The sequence below is a fragment of the Ranitomeya imitator genome, chromosome 9 (assembly GCF_032444005.1).
Source record: "Ranitomeya imitator isolate aRanImi1 chromosome 9, aRanImi1.pri, whole genome shotgun sequence".
NCBI classification, from domain to species: domain Eukaryota; kingdom Metazoa; phylum Chordata; class Amphibia; order Anura; family Dendrobatidae; genus Ranitomeya; species Ranitomeya imitator.
In genome coordinates, this window is record NC_091290.1 from 50,958,404 (window position 1) to 50,979,340 (window position 20,937).

At 42.9% G+C, this 20,937-nt stretch overlaps 1 protein-coding gene across 2 annotated transcripts in view; it reads right to left on the reverse strand.

The window, feature by feature from the left end:
- Nucleotides 1-2,299: 2,299 nt before the first annotated feature.
- The window catches only part of ANO9 (anoctamin 9), a 162,765-nt gene continuing 144,127 nt past the window's right edge, over nt 2,300-20,937 (reverse strand). The window contains exons 16-25 of one of the 2 annotated variants that reach the window (XM_069739223.1): nt 20,286-20,343; nt 20,108-20,205; nt 17,336-17,490; nt 17,090-17,242; nt 15,305-15,449; nt 4,361-4,468; nt 3,746-3,836; nt 3,421-3,533; nt 2,625-2,702; nt 2,300-2,472 (exon numbers count right to left, since the gene is read on the reverse strand). In XM_069739223.1, the coding sequence (XP_069595324.1) occupies nt 2,445-2,472; nt 2,625-2,702; nt 3,421-3,533; nt 3,746-3,836; nt 4,361-4,468; nt 15,305-15,449; nt 17,090-17,242; nt 17,336-17,490; nt 20,108-20,205; nt 20,286-20,343 (1,027 nt within the window). In that variant the 3' untranslated portion in view covers nt 2,300-2,444. The remainder of the gene's footprint in view (nt 2,473-2,624; nt 2,703-3,420; nt 3,534-3,745; nt 3,837-4,360; nt 4,469-15,304; nt 15,450-17,089; nt 17,243-17,335; nt 17,491-20,107; nt 20,206-20,285; nt 20,344-20,937) is intronic. The other variant, XM_069739224.1, reaches the window with a different exon arrangement.

Consider the following 20,937-nt stretch of genomic DNA (forward strand, 5'->3'; position numbering starts at 1 on the left):
TGCTTTTTTACTATGTCTTGATACATAAAAACACAGTTCTTAGTTGTTCTCACACCTGTATTTATTTATTTATATGCACGCCGCACAAAGCTCACATGTACAGTAGCGACGGAAAGTTTTGCATTTCTATTAAAAGTGTGATTATTTCTGTTTGGTTGTTGTGATGCCATTTTCCTGGTGATTTTAGCAAACCGGAAGCAAATGGTTGTCACCTACAAGGATGAAAATTGTGTTTGACATTGTTTTATCGCTTTATGTGCTCGTTTTCAATATGTGCTGGGCCAAATGTTTTGCATATTTCGTCATGTGTAGTTGAATTTTGCCTACATTTTTGTTTGTGTATTTTGAGGTTAAAAGATGGCAAAGACATAGACAAATTTATCAGCCGATGTCAGAAAGCTTATTATTCTGAGAGTGAAGTCAGGCAAAAGCCAAAACGAGGTAGCTATGGAATTCAACTACTCTCAGAGTCAAGTGTCACATATAATAAAGAAAGAAAGAAAGTAAAAGAAGGTTATGGAACAGCTGACAAACCTAGAAGTGGACAATCACAGAAAACTTCCTCCCAAGGTCGATCACATTATTAAGAAAAAGTCAGTATCTGATGTCCATAAAAGTGCTGTACAGATTGTGCACAAAGTTAACTAAGAATATGAGGTCAAAGTGAGTCTCCAAACTGGTGCGACGGCAAGAGCAGTAGGGTTGAATGCAAGGGTTGTTTGCAATTACAAAGGTCAGACGTTTCCTGTAGTTCTTGAACTAGTTTGCACACACTGAAGCATGGATTTTGGTCCACTCATCCTAGAGATCTTTTCCAGATCTTTCCGGTTTCGAGACTGTCGCTGGGCAACATTAAGTTTCAGCTCCCTCCAAAGATTTTCTATTGGGTTCAAGTCTGGAAACTGGCTAGGCCATTCGAGGACCTTGAAATGATTCTTACGGAACCACTCTTTAGTTACCCTGGCTGTGTGGTTCGGGTAATTGTCATGCTAGAAGACCCATCCACGACCCACCTTCAGTGCTTTTATTGAGGGAAGGAGGTTGTTGGCCACAATTTCACAATATATGACCCCATCCATCTTCCCTTCAATACGGTTCAGTCATCCTGTCTGTCCCCTTTGCAGAAAAACACCTCCAAAGAATGATGTCTCCCCACCATGCTTCACAACTGGGACTGTGTTCTTGGGGTTGTACTCCTCCTTCTTCCTCCAAACAGGCCGAGTGTAGCCGATACTAAAAATCGCTATTTTGAGCTCAACTGCCCAAATGACCTTCTCCCATACCTCCTCTGGATCATCCAGATAGTCATTCGCGAACTTCAAGTGGGCCTGGACATGTGCTGGCATGAGCAGGGGGATGGTGTGTGTGCCCTTGTGTGATTTTAATCAATGACGGCGTAGTGTGTTACTAACGGTAATGTAGGAGACTGTGGTCCCAGCTGTCTTCAAGTCATTGACAAAGTCCTCCTGTGTAGTTCTGGGCTAATTCCTGACCTTTTTCAGAATCATCCTTACCCCATGAGGCGAGATCTTTCATGGAGCCTCAGACCGAGCAAGATTGACAGTCATCTTGTGTTTTTTTTACATTTTCTTATAAACCATGCCAACTGTTGTTGCCTTCTCACCAAGCGGCTTGCTTATTGTCCTGCAGCCAATCCCGGCCTTGTGCAGGTCTACAATTTTGTCCCTGGTGTCCTTAGACAGCTACTTGGTCTTGGCCATGGTGGAGAGGTTGGAGTGTGATTGATTGTGTGGACAGGTGCCTTTTATACAGGTAACGAGTTCAAACTTGTAATAAATACAGGAAATGAGTGCAGAGTAGGAGTGATTCATAAAGATAAACTAACATGTCTGTGAGAGCCAAAATTCATGATGGTTGGTAGGCGATCAAATACTTATTTCATGCAATAAAATGCAATTTCATTATTTAAAAATCATACAAATTGATTTTCTGTGTTTTTATTTTTATTTTTTAGATTCTAATCTCTCACAGTTGAAGTGTACCTATGATAAAAATGACAGACTTCTCCATTCTTTTAAGGTGGGAAAATTAGCAGTGCATCAAATACTTATTTTCCCCACTTTATGTTCAAACTACTGATATAAATATATGTGATTCTGTGTGGCACATTATGTTGCCTAGGCCTTTGACATTAAACAGGTATTGACGTGACGGGGATCACTGTCAAGTTTTCAAAGGTTTTGACCGGGGGATCGTCAACCGGTTTAAATGGAGGACCCAAATCAGACTCTTGTACTTCTTGTTTGTTCTCAATAAAAATAATCGATATGAATATGGCTTTTTTTGATATCTCAAAAATAATTTTATTTAAAAAAAACAATATTTACAGCTGAGTAAATGTAATACACCAGGTTTTTCACCATATTACATCCAATCTTTACATCTTGAGGTCGTTCTTCATTGTCCAGGCACTTTGGTAGGTATTAAACTTCTGTTGAACGCTCGATCATACTGAAAACCAAGATAAAAAGCAAGCTTAAAATGCCAGTACATTTCAGAACTTTTATAAGTAATGCCATTGTGAAATAAATTAGCAAAAAAAAAGTATTTGGGGGCCATTTATAGCTCTGTGTAAGTGAGGCATTACTTTCATGGGAAATTACCTGAGGTCCGCTAGTAGGTTTCTGTATGGGAAGGGAGAGCTGTCATGGGATAACTCATCAGCCTCCTCTGGCATCTCTCTGTGGGATGGATGAGGGGAGAGTTAGTTGCCCTTGCGAGGGCTATAAAGCGTCTTCTTTGTTGCAAAGAATTCTTATATGGTGATGGTGGGGCCAGGCTACTAGCTGGGGAGCTCAACTTAAATGCAACATTCAATTTTTTATGCCAGGTCCTCCTAAAAGAAAAAGGGCAGCAGTGCTATCTAGAGTCTGCAGAAGCTGCTCTTGGCTAGCTTCCACCACCTTGGGGACAGCAGGCCACTGTGGCTCTGATGGACATTCACTGAATATATCCAACAGAGAAAAGCTGCCGAGGCTACCCCTTTTTTGAAGGCTTAAAGAGACTCTGCCATTAACTAACTCCTGTGTCGCTGGAGCGGGGAGTACAGAGACTGGGTTTTGTCGGGAAACTGTAAGGTGATTAGGACTTCTTTTGTTATTGACTATCATTTTAAACAGTTTAAAAATTTTTGGTTGGACAACCCCTTCGTTAAAAAAGGAAGATTTAGCTGGATGTATGTGTTGGTTATGGGCCTACAGGAACCAAATTCAGGCCCTGCTGGTGAAAGTTTCAGTTTGCTAAAAGACGTGAAGCTTATTGTAGGGCAAAATAAAGAAGTCCATTATTAATGAGGCATTGTAGGACATTCGTGTAATTTTGGTTTGGGACATTCTGGTAAATATGATATTTGCTATAATATGCATTATTGTACAATCGTGGCGACTTATGGAAAATTACCCAAGCTCGTTCAAAAGATCTTGATGTTTCTTCTCTAGGCTAGTATTCTTCACAGATTGAGGGATATCTGGTACAAACCAGGCAGCAACAAACTTTATGCATACAGCCACGTGCTGAAATTGTGACATGAAAGATTGAACAAAGGCAAATAATATAGCATGCCGTAATAACAATGTAAAAGGTAGAATATCTTAAAGTGATTTTCTGAGAGATAAACACTGAAGGCCTTTTTGAGGTTAGACCGTGGCTGCCAGAAATCAACTTCTAAAAATACGAAGCATAAATACAAACCCACACAAACCACATACAGTATTACACTGCTCACCTCAAATATGATGACAAATGCAAGACGAGCAGCAAAGATATGCCAGAACTGCACAGAAAATGCGTAGTCAGTATTACGGTAATCACGATACCTGAAGAAAAAAAGAGCAAAATTAAAAAAGAGCAAATTGGGTAGATGAGACAACAATTCTATACCAGTAAAGAATTACAAGTGGGAAGAATATTACTCCAGTCCAATACAACAATTGTATTACAATAATTTTGGTTATGAAACAGGGGAAGGTGTCATTGTATTTAGTGTTATATTTTAGAGTAGCAAAATGAAGGGGTCTGCAAAATTGCAAACTCTTTTTAAAAGCAGTCCTTCACTCCGAAAATGAATTTTAAATGGGCAATACAGTGCTGTAGGTGTAATGGGTATGTGGCCCCTGACAGATGATGTCAGGGAAGATAAGAGTCTGGCAGGGCCAATTTTGGGCAGCCACTCCTTACTACAAGAAATAAGCCACCAGACTTGTCTGGCAGCGTCTCTTGCTCGGCAGAGCAAGTGTTCTTGTGTATGGGAGAGTCTGATGAGAAAGCTGCCAGCGAAACTATCAGCCAAACCATCGTTCAGCCAGCAGCTGGATAAAGGGTATGGGGGGCTTTAATGTACCTGCATTCTGTGGTGTTTGGGTACATGGCTTCTGACACTTTTGTCCGCTTGTCAAAGTCTTGTGTACGAAATACTGATAGGCTCTGGTTAATATATCCGGTCAGACAGCTGAAAAGAAGGAGAAGGAGACACCATTACTAAACCATCTGGCATCATGTTCTAATGACGTTAGTCTGCAACTGTGGTAAATGTATGGATATGGTATGGCTTATAGTGTGATACTTAATGCGGTGCTTGAAAGTTTGTGTGCCATTCACCATTTTCCATATTTCTGTACAATTTTGACCTAAAACTACATCAGATTTTCTTACAAGTCCTAAACGTTAATAAAGGGAACCAAACAAAACAAATGAGTCAAAAAAATATTAGACTTTGTTCTTCTTTATTGAGGAAAATGATCCAATATCACAGGTCTGTGTGTGATAAAAGTATGTGTACTTTTGCCTGCAGTATCTGGTTTAACCCCCTTTTGCAGCAATAATTCCAATATTTGTTGATTAGTCCTGCACATCGACTTGGAGTAATTTGGGTAATAATGTTCTCGATTTTTCCTCCATTTGTCCACAATTTGTCTTACTTTGGATTGCTGGAGTCTCAACTTTATAGATGGTTTTGTGACCTTCTCCAGCATTAAGAGCATTAAAGGGAACCTGTCACCCCCAAAATCACGGGTGAGGTAAGCCCACCGGCATCAGGGGCTTATCTACAGCATTCTGTAATGCATTCTGTAATGCTGTAGATAAGCCCCCGATGTATCCTAAAAGATGAGAAAAAGACGTTAGATTATACTCACCCAGGGGCGTTCCCGCTGCTGGTCCGGTCCGGGGCCTCCCATCTTCATGCGATGACGTCCTCTGCTTTGCTTCCTATCGCGGCTCCTGCACAGGCGTACTTTGTCTGCCCTGTTGAGGGCAGAGCAAAGTACTGCAGTGCGCAGGCGCCGGAGCCGCAGCGTGAAGATCAGAAGAGGACGTCATCTGATGAAGATGGGAGGCGCTGGACCCGGACCAACAGCGGGACCGCCCCTGGGTGAGTATAATCTAATGTCTTTTTCTCATATTTTAGGATACATCGGGGGCTTATCTACAGCATTCCAGAAATCTCCTTTGTTCAACCCATGATACACTTCCACAAATGTGTTGTGAAGATCAGACTTTGTTAGATACTAGTGATGAACGAACGTGCTCAGATTAATGTGTTATGCGAGCATGCTCTGGTGTTACCTGAGCATGCTTGGTTGTTATCAGAGTATCTTGAGCATTCTCAGATATGTTCAAGTTCCTGCAGCTGCATATTTCGTGGCTGTTAGACAGCCGCAACACATATAAGGATTGCCTAACAGGGTACTGCAAAACATGCAGCCGCAGGGACTCGAACATATTATTCGAGCATTTCCAAGATATTCCGATAACACCCCAGCAGCATGCTTGGATAACACATTATCCCAGCACATTTGCTCATCACTATTAGGCTATGTGCACACATTGCGGATTTTGCTGTGGATCGCAGCAGTTTTCCATGAGTTTACAGTACCATGTAAACCTATGGAAAACAAAATCCGCAGTGCACATGCTGTGGAAAAAAACGCGCGAAGCATAGCGTTGTTTATTCCACAGCATGTCAATTCTTTCTGCGGATTCTGCAGCAGTTTACACCTACTCCATAATAGGAATCCTCAGGTGTAAAACCGCAGGTGGAATCCGCAAAAAAACGCAAAAAAATTGCGATAAATCCGCAGTAATTCTGCAGGAAATCAGCAGGGCGGATTACCTGTGGATTTACCAAAATCAGTCCGGAAAAATCCGCACCACTTTCCGCAACGTGTGCACGTGGCCTAAATAAACTCAGTCCTGATTTTAATCCCTTTAATTGAAGACACAAGACTCTAATATTTCCTTCAAAATAATATCTAATTCGAAAGGTTCACATACTTTTGACAAAACTCCGACATGGGCTATTGAATCATTTTCTTCAATAAAAATACTAAAAAGTCACTTTTTTTTTTTACTTAATTTGTTGGTTTTGATCTAATTTTGGGACTTGTGTGCAAAAACATGGAAAATTCTGAAGTGTTCACAAACTTTCATGCACCACTGTACAGCCTCCGTGTAACTAAAAAGCTATGGGAGTTTATTGACGCTGGTTATTTATGGGCATTACAGATTACACGGTATGTCTCTACCAGCTTTGCACATCTAGATGCCATTTCTTTTTTGCAAACTATCACTATCTCAGTGAGATTGGATGAAGAGCGCCTGTTACCAGTAATTTTCAAGTCTTGCCACAGATTCTCAAGGGGATTTAGGTATGGACTGTGACTGGACTATTCACACACATACAGCGAAGAGCAAAAGGTTAACAATGTTATGAACTGTTTAATTTCAGGCTCCATATCTCACCATCCATTACTGTTTCGAACATGAGACTACCATCATTTTACACACAATCATCTTGGCCATATCATACATAAATTTGACATGCAGCTACTTAGCATATGATTAGTTATGCAGATTCTTGTCATGTCACTGCATTTGTTACCGTTTTGCGCTTAGTGTTGGAAAAATCTTTGTCTTCCTGTATACTACAAATTACAACCTGTTCTCACATTCCGTAATAGCTCAGTGTGTTATTAGATTGATTCTCAAATGAAAGGTCACTGGTGCGAATCAAGGTGCAGCCATTTAGAAGATTTCCCAAGAAAACAGAAACAGCATCATCCAGCTCATCGATAGCAGCCTTTTGGGCAAGAAAATTGCCAAACTGCATCATGTGAGTGCCACGACAGTTGAAGAATATGAAATAAAATCTTTCCATCCATTCAAAAGCCAAGAAGGGGATGTCCAGTCAAAATATCGGCGTCAACAAGCTGGCTCATCACAAGGTCTATCAGTTCTGGTGTAACAAACAGCATTGGAGGTGGCTCATATGCTATATAATAGTGAAATCACAGACGTCGATGCAAGCACAAGTCAATGGTGTCCCGAAGAAAGGTATAAAAGCCTTGACTTCAATATCGTCAAAAGCGTAGGCTTGAGTTTGCAAAAAAGTATGACAAGTGGACAGTTGAAGATTGGAAAAAGGTGATTTGGAACGATAAGTCGAAAGTCAATGGGCTAGAATATGATCGGTACATATGAGTCTGGAAGGAACAAGGAAGAAAGGGGCTAATGATCGAGAAATTGAAGGGACTGTCAAGTTCAATAGAGGTAGCCTGATGATATGGTGTTGTTTCACAGCCAAAGGCGTTGGATGCTTGAGCTATATGTGAGTAGCAAGATGAGTTACTTCGTACACTTGAGTACTATGGGTAAGAAAAGGATGTCATAGTGTTTGAACAGGAGAACAACCTGAAGCAAATGCTGAGATTGGCGAACAAATGGTTCAATAACAATGAAGTAGAGGTGCTGGATTGGCTCCCATAGTCCACAGACCTCAAACCAATGGGACACTTGTGGTAGAGTTGAAGAAATAACTTTATACAGGTGTGCTCAAAATATTACACACCCCAGCAGAATTTTTGCTTTCTTGGCCTTTTTTCAGAGAATATGAATGGGAACACCAAAACGTTTTCTCAACTCATGGTTAGAGGTTGAGTGAAGCCATTTATTGTCAAATTACTGTGTTTTCTCTGTTTAAATCATAATGACAACCCAAAACATCCAAATGACCCTAATCAAAAGTTCACATACCCTGGTTATTCTGGTCAGATAAAATTCACAGAAGTTGACAACTGTTTGCTTGCAATCAGTGTGTGTGCATAAAAGCCAGGGGCGGGCTGGGCCATGGGGCAGAGGGGCAATTGCCCCCTGGGCTGGTCTCCTAGTTGCAGCTTTGGGCCGTTCAGCCAAATATTACTTTAGAAGCCGCACTGTACCTTTATTTGCTCTTCCCAACAAGCAGCATCATGCTGATTGGTGGAGCAGCGGTCACTCAAGGGTGCAATGTCCTTCCAGCTCTCTGATTGGTGGAGAAGCCGTCCCTAGAGGCTGTACTGTATTTTTCCTGCTCCCTCAGTGTGTGTGCTCCCTTACCAATCGGAGAGCAGGAAGCAGACCGTGCAGCTCTGCTGAGGAGGCGCCGGCTGCCCCACACACCATGTGTAAAAACCTTCATGCAGAAGTGTGAGTAGCTGCAGGCAATCATGGAGGCTTCTGGTAAGGTGTCTCTTTGATTCTTAGTTGTTTGGGGGATGCATGATTGAAACTCAGCTCGAGGGGAGCTGTTGGGGTACATATCTGTGGGGCAGGCAGAAACAGGAGTGGAATTTTCTGTATGTCTCATTCTGTGTGATTAAATGCAGTCTCAAGTCCACAATTCAGTGTATTCCTTTGTATGTTTGTGTGCATGGTGACATGTGTATGTGTACATGCGTGTTATTGGTGAAGTGTGTATCTGTATATGTGGTAAAATGTGTGACTATGTGGTGATATGTGTACATTTGCGTCTGTGTGTGCGAACTGTGTATATTCGCAACCGTGTACGTGGTGATATGTGTGCGTGGTGACCTGTGTGTATGAGTGTGTACATAGTGGCATGAGTGTGAATGTGTACGTGGGGACGTATGTATGAGTGTGTACATGGTGACCTGTGTGTGTACATGGTGACCTGTGTGTGTATGAGTGGGTACGTGGTGACCTGTGTGTATGCGGTGACCGGAGTGTGTGCATGGTGACCTGTGTGTGTATGAGTGTGTACATAGTGACATAAGTGTGTGTGGTGACATATGTATCTGTGTATATATGGTGACATGAGTGGGTACATGGTGACTTGTGTGTGTATGAGTGGGTACGTGGTGACCTGTGTGTGTATGCGGTGACCTGAGTGTGTACGTGGTGACCTTTGTGTGTATGAGTGTATACATGGTGACATGAGTGTGTACGTGGTGACCTGTGTGTGTATGAGTGTGTACGTGGTGATCTGTGTGTGTGTACGTTGTGACATGAGTGTGTACGTGGTGACCTGTGTGTGTATGTGTGTACGTGGTGATCTGTGTGTGTACGTTGTGACATGAGTGTGTACGTCGTGACCTGTGTGTGTATGAGTGTATACGTTGTGACATGAGTGTGTACGTGGTGACCTGTGTGTGTATGAGTGTATACGTTGTGACATGAGTGTGTACGTGGTGACCTGAGTGTGTATGAGTATACGTGGTGACCTGTGTGTGTATGAGTGTGTACTTTGGGACATGAGTGTGTACGTGGTGACCTGTGAGTGTATGAGTCTGTACGTTGTGACATGAGTGTGTACATGGAGACCTGTGTGTGTATGAGTGTACGTGGTGACCTGAGTGTGTATGAGTGTATACGTTGTGACATGAGTGTGTACGTGGTGATCTGTGTGTGTGTACGTTGTGACATGAGTGTGTACGTGGTGACCTGTGTGTGTATGAGTGTGTACGTGGTGATCTGTATGTGTACGTTGTGACATGAGTGTGTACGTGGTGACCTGTGTGTGTATGAGTTTGTATGTTGTGACATGAGTGTGTACATGGAGACCTGTGTGTGTATGAGTGTACGTGGTGACCTGAGTGTGTATGAGTGTATACGTTGTGACATGAGTGTGTACGTGGTGACCTGTGTGTGTATGAGTGTATACGTGGTGACATGAGTGTGTACGTGGTGACCTGTGTGTGTATGAGTGTGTACGTGGTGATCTGTGTGTGTGTACGTTGTGACATGAGTGTGTACGTGGTGACCTGTGTGTGTATGAGTGTGTACGTTGTGACATGAGTGTGTACGTGGTGACCTGTGTGTGTATGAGTGTATACGTGGTGACATGAGTGTGTACGTGGTGACCTGTGTGTGTATGAGTGTGTACGTGGTGATCTGTGTGTGTGTACGTTGTGACATGAGTGTGTACGTGGTGACCTGTGTGTGTATGTGTGTACGTGGTGATCTGTGTGTGTACGTTGTGACATGAGTGTGTACGTGGTGACCTGTGTGTGTATGAGTATATACGTTGTGACATGAGTGTGTACGTGGTGACCTGTGTGTGTATGAGTGTATACGTTGTGACATGAGTGTGTACGTGGTGACCTGAGTGTGTATAAGTGTACGTGGTGACCTGTGTGTGTATGAGTGTGTACTTTGGGACATGAGTGTGTACGTGGTGACCTGTGAGTGTATGAGTCTGTACGTTGTGACATGAGTGTGCACGTGGTGACCTGTGTGCGTATGAGTGTGTACGTGGTGATCTGTATGTGTACGTTGTGACATGAGTGTGTACGTGGTGACCTGTGTGTGTATGAGGTTTGTATGTTGTGACATGAGTGTGTACATGGAGACCTGTGTGTGTATGAGTGTACGTGGTGACCTGAGTGTGTATGAGTGTATACGTTGTGACATGAGTGTGTACGTGGTGATCTGTGTGTGTATGTGTGTGTACGTTGTGACATGAGTGTGTACGTGGTGATCTGTGTGTGTATGAGTGTGTACGTTGTGACATGAGTGTGTACGTGGTGACCTGAGTGTGTATGAGTGTATACGTTGTGACATGAGTGTGTACGTGGTGATCTGTGTGTGTATGAGTGTGTACGTTGTGACATGAGTGTGTACGTGGTGACCTGAGTGTGTAAGAGTGTATACATTGTGACATGAGTGTGTACGTGGTGATCTGTGTGTGTATGAGTGTGTACGTTGTGACATGAGTGTGTACGTGGTGACCTGAGTGTGTATGAGTGTATATGTTGTGACATGAGTGTGTACGTGGTGACCTGTGTGTGTATGAGTGTATACGTTGTGACATGAGTATGAGTGTACGTGGTGACCTGAGCCATCACTCTGTATACTTAGAGCGGTGACTGAACCCGCGCCGGCACTTCTCCCACCCTGTGACTGAAACCCGAACGCTGGAGGGGAAAAAAAAATAATTTTCTCCCACACAGTGTTCGGCTGAGGCTACTTTCACACATCAGGTGCTTGCTTTCAGGCACAATCCGTCAACTGTTGAAAAAAATGGATCTGTCGCAAATTGTGAAAAACTGATGCGACAGATCTGGTTTTTTTTTTGCCGGATCCTTCTAGGTGATCCGGCATCCTAAGCCATCCGTCGCAATCCATCGCTAATAAAAGTGTATGAGAAAAAATCTGATCCGGTGGCAATTGTTGCCAGATCCGTTTTTTTTCAAAATTCTCCGGATTGTGCCTGACGGCAAAAAACTTATGTGTGAAAGTAGCCTAAGTGTGGGCACTGGGCAGATTAGTAACACTATTAATATGCAGATAATTCCCATAGCTGTAGGTTAAGAGTGTTTTTCTGCAGTCAGGCTATGTTTGCGCAGTCAGGAATCCCTGCCCTTTGGTCGCAGCGGGGACCCCACTCCACCCAAAGCGCCGCCCACTGTTGTACGCACGGTAATTCCGGATGTGTTCATTGAACAAATGCGGAATCACCTCATCGTATTCATAGACTGTGTTATTTATCTTGCGGAGACTGAGCGTCTCCGCAAGATAAATAGACATGCTGCGGTCTATAAAGACTCGCCGCATGTCCGGTTATGCAGGGCCGCCGGATGCAGCCCTGCACGCATTCATAAAATCCCCTCCACTATGCTGTAACATCTGGACACTCCTGATTGGACGCTGCTGCTGTACGCAGCGTCCAATCCGCAGCAAAAACTGAAGAAATCTGGACAGTGGAAACATACCCTTAGAGATTAGATAGCTAGAGAGTAGTGATGAGCGAACATGCTCGGGTGGTGTCTGAGTATCTTGGGCATGCTCGTAGATTATGTTTGTGTCCACGTAGCTGCATTTTTTGCGGCTGCTAGACAGCCTGAATACATGTGGGGATTCCCTAACAAACAGGCAACCCCTGCATGTGTTTAGGTTGTCTAACAGCCGCAAATCATGCAGCTATGGGGACACAAACATAATCTATGAGCACGCCCAAGATACCATGCTCACTATATAATGCTCCATACAGTATAATGGGCACCACAGAGTGCTCCATACATAATGAGCCGCATATATTGCTCCATACGGAATTGACCCCGTATAATACTCCATACAGTATAGTGAGCCACATATAATTCTCCATACAGTATATGATGGGCCCCATCTATTGCTCCATATATAATGGGCCTGATAATGCTCCATACAGTATATTATCGGCCCCATACACTATACGGAGTCCCATATATTGCTCCATACAGAATGGGCCCATATAATACTCCTTACAAAAGGGTCCCATATAATACTCCATACAGAATGGGCCCATATAATACTCCTTACAGAATGGGTCCCATATAATACTCCATACAGAATGGGTCCCATATAATGCTCCAAAAATAATTGGCCCCATATAATGCTCCATATATAATTGGCCATATAAAATGCTCCATATATAATTAGTCCCATAAGATGCTTCATATATTATTGGCCCCATATACTGCTCCATATTGAATTGGCCCCATATAATGCTGCCTATAGAATTGGCTTCATACGATGCTCCCTATATTATTGGCCCCATAAGATGCTCCATATAGAATTAGCCCCATATAATGCTCCATATATGGGCCCCTTCTGATGGTCCCCATATATTGCTCCAAATATAAAAAAAATATGAAATACTCACCTCTCGTTGCTTGTCGCTGCTCTGCTCTGGACTCCTCAGCGTCGGCTTCTTCCTGCTCTCTGTGCAGCGACTGCTCAGGCAGAGGGTGCGCACTGGTGACGTCATTGCGCCCTCTGACCTGAACGTCACAGAGGATGGAAGACGCTGCAGCGCTGGAACCGGGAGAGGTAAGTATTGCAAGTGTCGGGGCCCGGAGCAGGCGGGGGGTCCCCGACAGCGAGTGGGCCCCCTGCCTGCTCAGGGCCAGCCCTGCATAGTGGTACAACATATTCGGTTATTTCTACGCCCATTGGCTCCAATGACGGTCGGAGAATATTGCAAATACAATATTTGCCGCTGATCATAATCGGAAATGAATTTTGAAAAATTCGCTCAACTCTACTAAAAAGGCCATTTAAGTTTAGTATGTATGAAATGGTTTCTTATCAGTAGCACCTTGGATGCGCAATACCCACGCTGAATGGTATGTGAGACCTCAGACTCCTTAACATAAAGATGGACCACCACTCCTGGGCCAGTGCTTTGTGTTTGCCCCCCAGGCTAAAATTTGCCAGTCAGCCCCTGATAAAAGCTGAGTGAGTTTCTGGGATCCAGACAGATGCTTGCATCTTTCATCCAGCCACTGACATTTCTGGATTGAGAGTCATGGGGAAAGCAAGAGAATTGTCAAGGGATCTACCAGGCCAAAATCACCAGAGTATGTGAACTTTTGATCAGGGTCATTTGGATGTTTTGGTGTTATCATTCATATTCTCTGAAAGAAAGCCAAGAAAGCAAGAATTCTGCCGGGGTATGTCAACTTTTGAGCACAACTGCACATACCCAAGTGAGTCGACCAGTATGCACCAACTTTGGAAACATGTAGAAGAGACCTGGAATAAGATTTCGGTTGAGACATGTTTGAATCTGATCGATAGCATGGCCATAAGGACTCAGGCTGTGTTGAAAGCTAAAGGTGGATTTACAAAATGCTAAGAAAATACTCAAATTAAAATTTAGATTTTTAGGAGCAAAACAGTAACAATTCAGTGGCATGACAATAATCTGCATAACTAATCATATGCTAAATAGTTGCAAGTCAAATTTATGTATGAGGTAGCCAAGATGATTGTGTGTAAAATGATGGTAGTCTCACGTTCAAAGCAGCTGTGGATGGTGAGATATGGAGCCTGAAAGTCAAAAGTTCAAAACATTGTTACCCTTTTGTTCTTCACTGTAAATATTCTTTGATCTAAAATATCCATTGTAGGTTTGGCAGTATGTTTAGGGTCAGTGTCCTGCTGGAAGGTGATCCTATGCCCTCATGTCTTTTCCAGCCTCTAACAGGTTTTCAGGCAGAATTGCCCTGTATTTAGTTCCATTCATCTTCCCATCAACTGATGGTCTTCCCTGTCCCTGCTGAAGAAAAGCATCCCCATAGCATGATGCTGCCCCCACCATGTTTGACAGTGGGGATGGTGTTTTCAGGGTGATGTGCAGTGTTAGTTGTCTGCCACACAGTGTTTTGTATTTAGCCCAAAAAGTTCTAGCTTGGTCGCATCTGACCAGAGCATCTTTTTCCACATGCTAGCTGTGTCCCTTACATCGGACATAGTTTCACCATCTAGCAGGACCCTAAACATCCTGCCAGAGCTACAATAGATGGTTTAGATCAAAGCATATGCATGTGTGTGAATGGCCCAGTCACAGTCCAGACCTAAATTACATTGAGAATCTGTGACAAGACTTGAAAATTGCTGTTCACAGAAGCCTCCATCTAATATCACTGAGCATATTCTGCATACTCACTCTAGTGAGTAGCAAAGAAGAATGGGCAAAAATGTCACTGCTAGACGTGCAAAGCTGGTAGAGACAGACCCCAAAAGACTTCAGCAGTAATTTCAGCAAAAGGTGGTCCTACAAAGTGTCAGACTACAGAGGGCTGAATTCAAATGCATGTCACAATTTACAGATTTTTTTTTTTAATATTTAGGAACCCATCATTTCCTTTACACTTCACAAATACTACTTTGTGTTGGTATACCACATAAAATCTCAATAAAATATATTTAAGTTTGTCAATGTAACGTAAGAAATTGTGGAAAGTTCACGTGGCATGAATACTTTTTTCAAAGCAGTGTATATCATCTCTTTGCATGTCTGTGACAGATAAGCAAAAAGTCTTGATTACATACTGTAGTTTCAGACTACAGAGAAACCACGTGTGGTCTGACCCAGCCACCATATTTCCATTCATCTATCTTCTTGCTAACATGCATTTGAGTGATGGCAAAATTGCATAGGAATGCAAATGTGTGTACATGACTGCGACTAGAGGGAAAGTGTAATAAATAATATATTTAGAGAAATCATCACTGTTCTATGTCTTACTCTATGTCCGTTTGCCCCTGTGCACAAGGTCCATATGCATATTTATATATAAGCCTGGGGATGAAGTCAGACGTGATTGCAATGACGAGACCATTAGTGATTACCGCTAAAACACCCACTGCTTCTAAAACTTGCAACCAGATACCTGAAAAACAAGCAAAAGTCACAATACTTTACTAGATAAAATGGACAATAAACCTAAAGTTTTATCTGAAATTTAATTCAATATATCCTACACTGCTATCAACAAAATTAAGCTGGACAGGGGTATTGTGTTTTTTTTTTTTTTAAACATGACTTTTCAGAGATCTACCTTCATGATATTTTCTTACTATATCATCCTCCAAGAGCCTAAGTGTGGATTAAGACAAGCTCACCCTTGGCGTTGAACGACGGCCACACTACTACACGCGCAGAATGTACCGTAACATGATTGTTCTTTGTTCGTTGACTGTCATTGTACTTGGCAGCACATGTTGTGTTTACACAGGATGATGTGCCACCGAGAACGATGATGTTTAAAGTGACCCTGTCACCAGGTTTGGCTGATATGAGTTACGGCCATCACCTTTCAGGGCTTATATACAGCATTCAATAATGCTTTATATCTGCCCCCAACCCGACCTGGAAGAACTGAAAAATTACCTTTATTAGACTCACCTGCAGGGCGGTCCAGACCGAGGGGTGTCACTCTTCTTGGTCCAGCGCCTCCCACCTTCTTGCGACGCCGTCCTCTTGCTTGCTTCGTGCAGATGACACGTCCCTGCATCATCCACAATCTCCGAGGCACCGCACTCCTGCGCAGGCGTACTTCTCTGTCCTGTTGATGGCAGATCAAAGTACTGCAGTGCGTAGGTGCCAGTAAAGGTCAAAGAGCCCCGACACCTGCGCACTGCAGTACTTTGATCTGCCATCAACAGGGCAGAGAAGTACGCCTGTGCAGGAGCTTGATGCCAAGGAGACTGTGTGGATGACACAGAGACACAGCACAGTGGCGATCATAAGAAGATGGGAGGCATCATACCAAGACAAGCGACACCCCTCGGACCGAACTGCCCTGCAGGTGAGTATAATAAAAGTTATTTTTCTTCTCTTGCAGGTCGGGTTGGGGGCAGATATACAGCATTATAGAATGCTGCATATAAGCCCTGAAAGGTGATGGCCAAACCTGGTGACAGGTTCCCTTTATGGAGCTTAAAAATAACTTCACCAGATGTACAAATGTTTTGCTCATTTATCGATTAATCGGTTGCCTGGTTATATTGCCTGATTATTGGGAGATGAGTATTCCTAGGAGTGAGCATTCCGCTGCAGATGCTGTAGCTAACTTGGAAGTAAAACACAAGTGTAGATTGCAAGTATTGGAAAGACAGAAACTAATGACCCATTTGGACCCACCACTTCCCTCATCCTAGTAGTCAAATGGTATACATGGCAGCTCTCCTAGAACATCTGGGAAGCTCCTGGAAAAAGAAGTGATATCTCCTACTCCCAGAATATTTGTTGTACCAAGAAATTGAAAGAGTGGAGATTGGGATTAACTTCTAAAAGGGACAGTTTCTGAAAGATACTCATCCCCATGAGCCACATGGCTAAAAATGGCAAGTATGCAGGTCAGGCAGGTTAAATTCCCACCCACCAATTAGGAAGTGTGAAAAGGAGCCACATCAGGGGGAATGGAAAAGCAAACAGGTCAGACTTGATGATCTTTCAGTAAAAACTCATGCAAGTATATAAATGTATATAATAAAAGCCATTGTAAGCCCAGCCCTTGAAGCATCTCACCAATGTCATTTGCTTTTCTTGGCACCATGCGGCGCTGTAAGCGAGTCATTTTAATGGCATCAAGACGGATTTCCAGCACATTGTTGATGAAGGCAAGGAGTGGGGCAAGAGGGAAGGCAGCCACAAAGATGGTTGTGAAACTGTATTGGATGACTATTAAGAGTGACAAGAGGTTGATCACATGTTAAAAAATGCAAAAGATAGGGCGGACAACACTTACTTTTGCAATACATATTCAACACTCACCCATTTCCAGAAATTCATCAAACAAACTGAAGATATGAACTTCACCAAGTCTGTAATTTGTTCTCCATGCTTCTGTTGCATGGTCTTCTGATCCCTGCTCACTGTGCACCCGACTCCGCCTATCTTTCCATTTGCGAAACTTATATTTTAGGAATCTACAGAGAAAAGGTTAGTTGTTAGATTATTGATAAGATCAATTATCCATACGGAATAACACAGCTGAGTATAAAAATTCTAGTTTATGGATAATCATTTACCGTATATACTCGTCTATAAGCCGACCTGAGTATAAGCCGAGACCCCTAATTTTGCCACAAAAAACTGGGAAAACGTAATGACTCGAGTATAAACCTAGGGTGGTAAAATTCAAAAATAAAAATAGATACCAATAACAGTAAAATTAATTGAGACATCAGTAGGCTAAGTGTTTTTGAATATCCATATTGAATCAGGAGGCCCATATAATGCTCCATTCAGCTCATGATGGGCCCCATAAGATGCTCCATACAAAATACGCCCCATATAATGCTCCATACAGTTTATGATGGGCCCCATAAGATGCTCCATATTAAAATATGCACCATATAATGCTGCACAAATGTTGATTATGGCCCCATAAGATGCTCCATACAGACATTTGCCCCATATAATGGTCCACAAATGCCGATTATGGCCCCATAAGATGCTCCATAGATACATTTGCCCCATATAATGCTCCACAAATGCTGATTATGGCCCCATAAGATGCTCCATGCAGATATTTGCCCCATATAATGCTGCACATGGCCCCATACAGATATTTGCCCCATATAATGCTGCACATGGCCCCATACAGATATTTTCCCCATATAATGCTGCACATGGCCCCATACAGATATTTGCCCCATATAATGCTGCACATGGCCCCATACAGATATTTCCCCCATATAATGCTGCACATGGCCCATACAGATATTTGCCCCATATAATGCTGCACATGGCCCCATACAGATATTTGCCCCATATAATGCTGCACATGGCCCCATACAGATATTTGCTCCATATAATGCTGCACATGGCCCCTTAAGATGCTCCATACAGATATTTGCCCCATATGCTGCTGCTGCAATTACAAAAAAAATAAATCGCATACTCACCTCTCAGGCCCCCGACACTTGCTATATTCACCTGCTCCGCGTTCCACCATCAGCGCTGCTGTGTCTTCCCATCCTCTGCACTGACTGTTCAGGCAGAGGGCGGCGCGCACACTAATCATGTAATCGCGCCCTCTGACCTGTGCATCAGTGCAGAGGACGGGGAAGACACAGCAGCGCCAACGGTGGAACGCAGAGCAGGTGAATATCGCGTACTACGTTATACTCACCTACTCCTGGCACGGTGTCCCTGGTTCCCCGGCGCTGGCAGCTTCTTTCTGTAGTGAGCGGTCACATGGTACCGCTCAATACAGTAATGAATATGCGGCTCCACCCCTATGGGAGTGGAGTCGGGTCCATATTCATTACTGTACTGTAATGAGCGGTACATGTGACCACTCACTACAGGAAGAAGCTGCTGGCACCGGAGAACCAGGGACACCGCGCCAGGAGTAGGTGAGTATTATTACACAGCTCCGCTCCCCTCCCCTGCCTACCCCTGGGAATGACTCGAGTATAAGCCGAGAGGGGCAATTTTAGCCTAAAAAAATGGGCTGAAATTCTCGGCTTATACTTCAGTATATACGGTATATTAATTTATTTTCTTCAACTAAAAATTGCCGATCTTCATTCAATGTCTAAGCATCAAAGGGAAAACAAGTCTTACATAAACCTAAAATACATGATCACTCAAATACTGTTAAGCTATGATCAATCAAATACAGTTTTCCTGCCACAGATTGTAATTTCCATCATAAATGATGCATACTGGCCATCTTCTTTGAGAAGACCATATCTTAGAACACCATTTTACAATGCAATTTTGGGTGGTCGTCTCGAAGAGGTTTCATTGTATGGACTGTATCTCCCACAATTATACATTCTCGGTGTTATGACATAAAAGGATCTTGGGTTTCTCCTATACTCCAAAACATGACAACTTGAGCCTTTAAAGTGAACCCATCAGGTCATTCATGGTGCCTGAACCATAAATAGCATGAAACGGGGGGAGGTGCCCTCGTTGCAAATATGAATGTTTTACACTAAAACACTAAGGCATTTCAGAGAAAACATTTTAAACAAAAACAAGGAGACCAATAAGACCAGTCACTGGGGTGGGTCCCAACAGGAAGACTCTGCTGGCACTGAGACTAGTCAGTAGGGTGGGTAGAAGACGACTGGGTTGGCACTAAGACTAGTCGCTATTAGTGTGGGTGGGTTGTACCCCCCCCACACACACACCCACCGCTGCTATCTGCGAAACTCATCTAGATTGATAAGTCTCTCACTATACACATATAGACACCTGTCAATGTTACAGAGACTGATGGGGATAGGTAGGTGACTTGTCTTATTGGTCCTGGCCCCTGTTTAAAACTATATTTTTTTCTCTAAAACACCACATAGGTTGAATGGAAAATATACATGTTTGTAAGGTGAAAGAGTGTCCCTGATTCATAATGCTATCCACTCATACATCAAACTGATCTATTATATATTATTATGGATCCTGGAAGGGGGGAGGGGTGTTTATACTGAAGGTGCTAATGTACTGGAAAGGTCATTCAACCATCCAAAAGGACCCCAAAGATAAACTAACCAAACGTTACATCTTGCACAAGTGATGGCTCATACTCACGGGGACAGAAATTCCATGCAGTTGCTAAGGGTCTGTTTAAGAATCATGATAATACACATCTGTATAAACAAGTCGGTGATGCATCCACTTGGGTGACACTGAAAGAGACACGAGAGATGGATGTTAGAAACTACACGGATTCTCTGACCCATCAAATCCGAAATGTAAGTGAACTCACTTCTTCTAGCCTCCACTCTCCAGCAATACGAATATAGTTCCCTGGGTATCCGTTAATTCTGTTTAATGAGAGAAAGGTTTTAGTTACATTTTCATATCTATTTAGGAAACTCAAAAGGCACATTGGTCTAAAGGATTAACTTTACAGGGGTGACATAATTAGGACAATCTGTTTTTGAGGGGTCCATCAAAGATAAACTGTAAGCAGCTACTGACCTGTTTCTTGCCTACCCTACCTAAAGTTATAGAAAAAAATGTTACCATTCAACTAGATACCAGAATATTAGGCAATTTCATTAATAGCCTTTCCCAATCTGGCGTAAACAGCACTGAATCAGCACTCACAAGAGTAATGAAAGATCTGCTGATGGCAAGAGACAGGAGTGAGTTCACCATCATGATAATCTTAGATCTCTCTGCAGCCTTTGATTCAGTTGAGCAGGCAACTTAATAAAAAGATTAAAAGCACCAATCCACACTTTTTTTTATTTCAGCCCTGGAGTGGTGCTACTAATCTAATTTCCCTGAGCCTAGTATTATGCTCACCAGCCGCGGTATTCAGCTCTTCGCCGCCATTTTGCTACTGCAACTTCTGACTGACTGGGAAGTCAGAGATAATGATCACAAGCGTTCAATGCAAGTCCATGAAAACC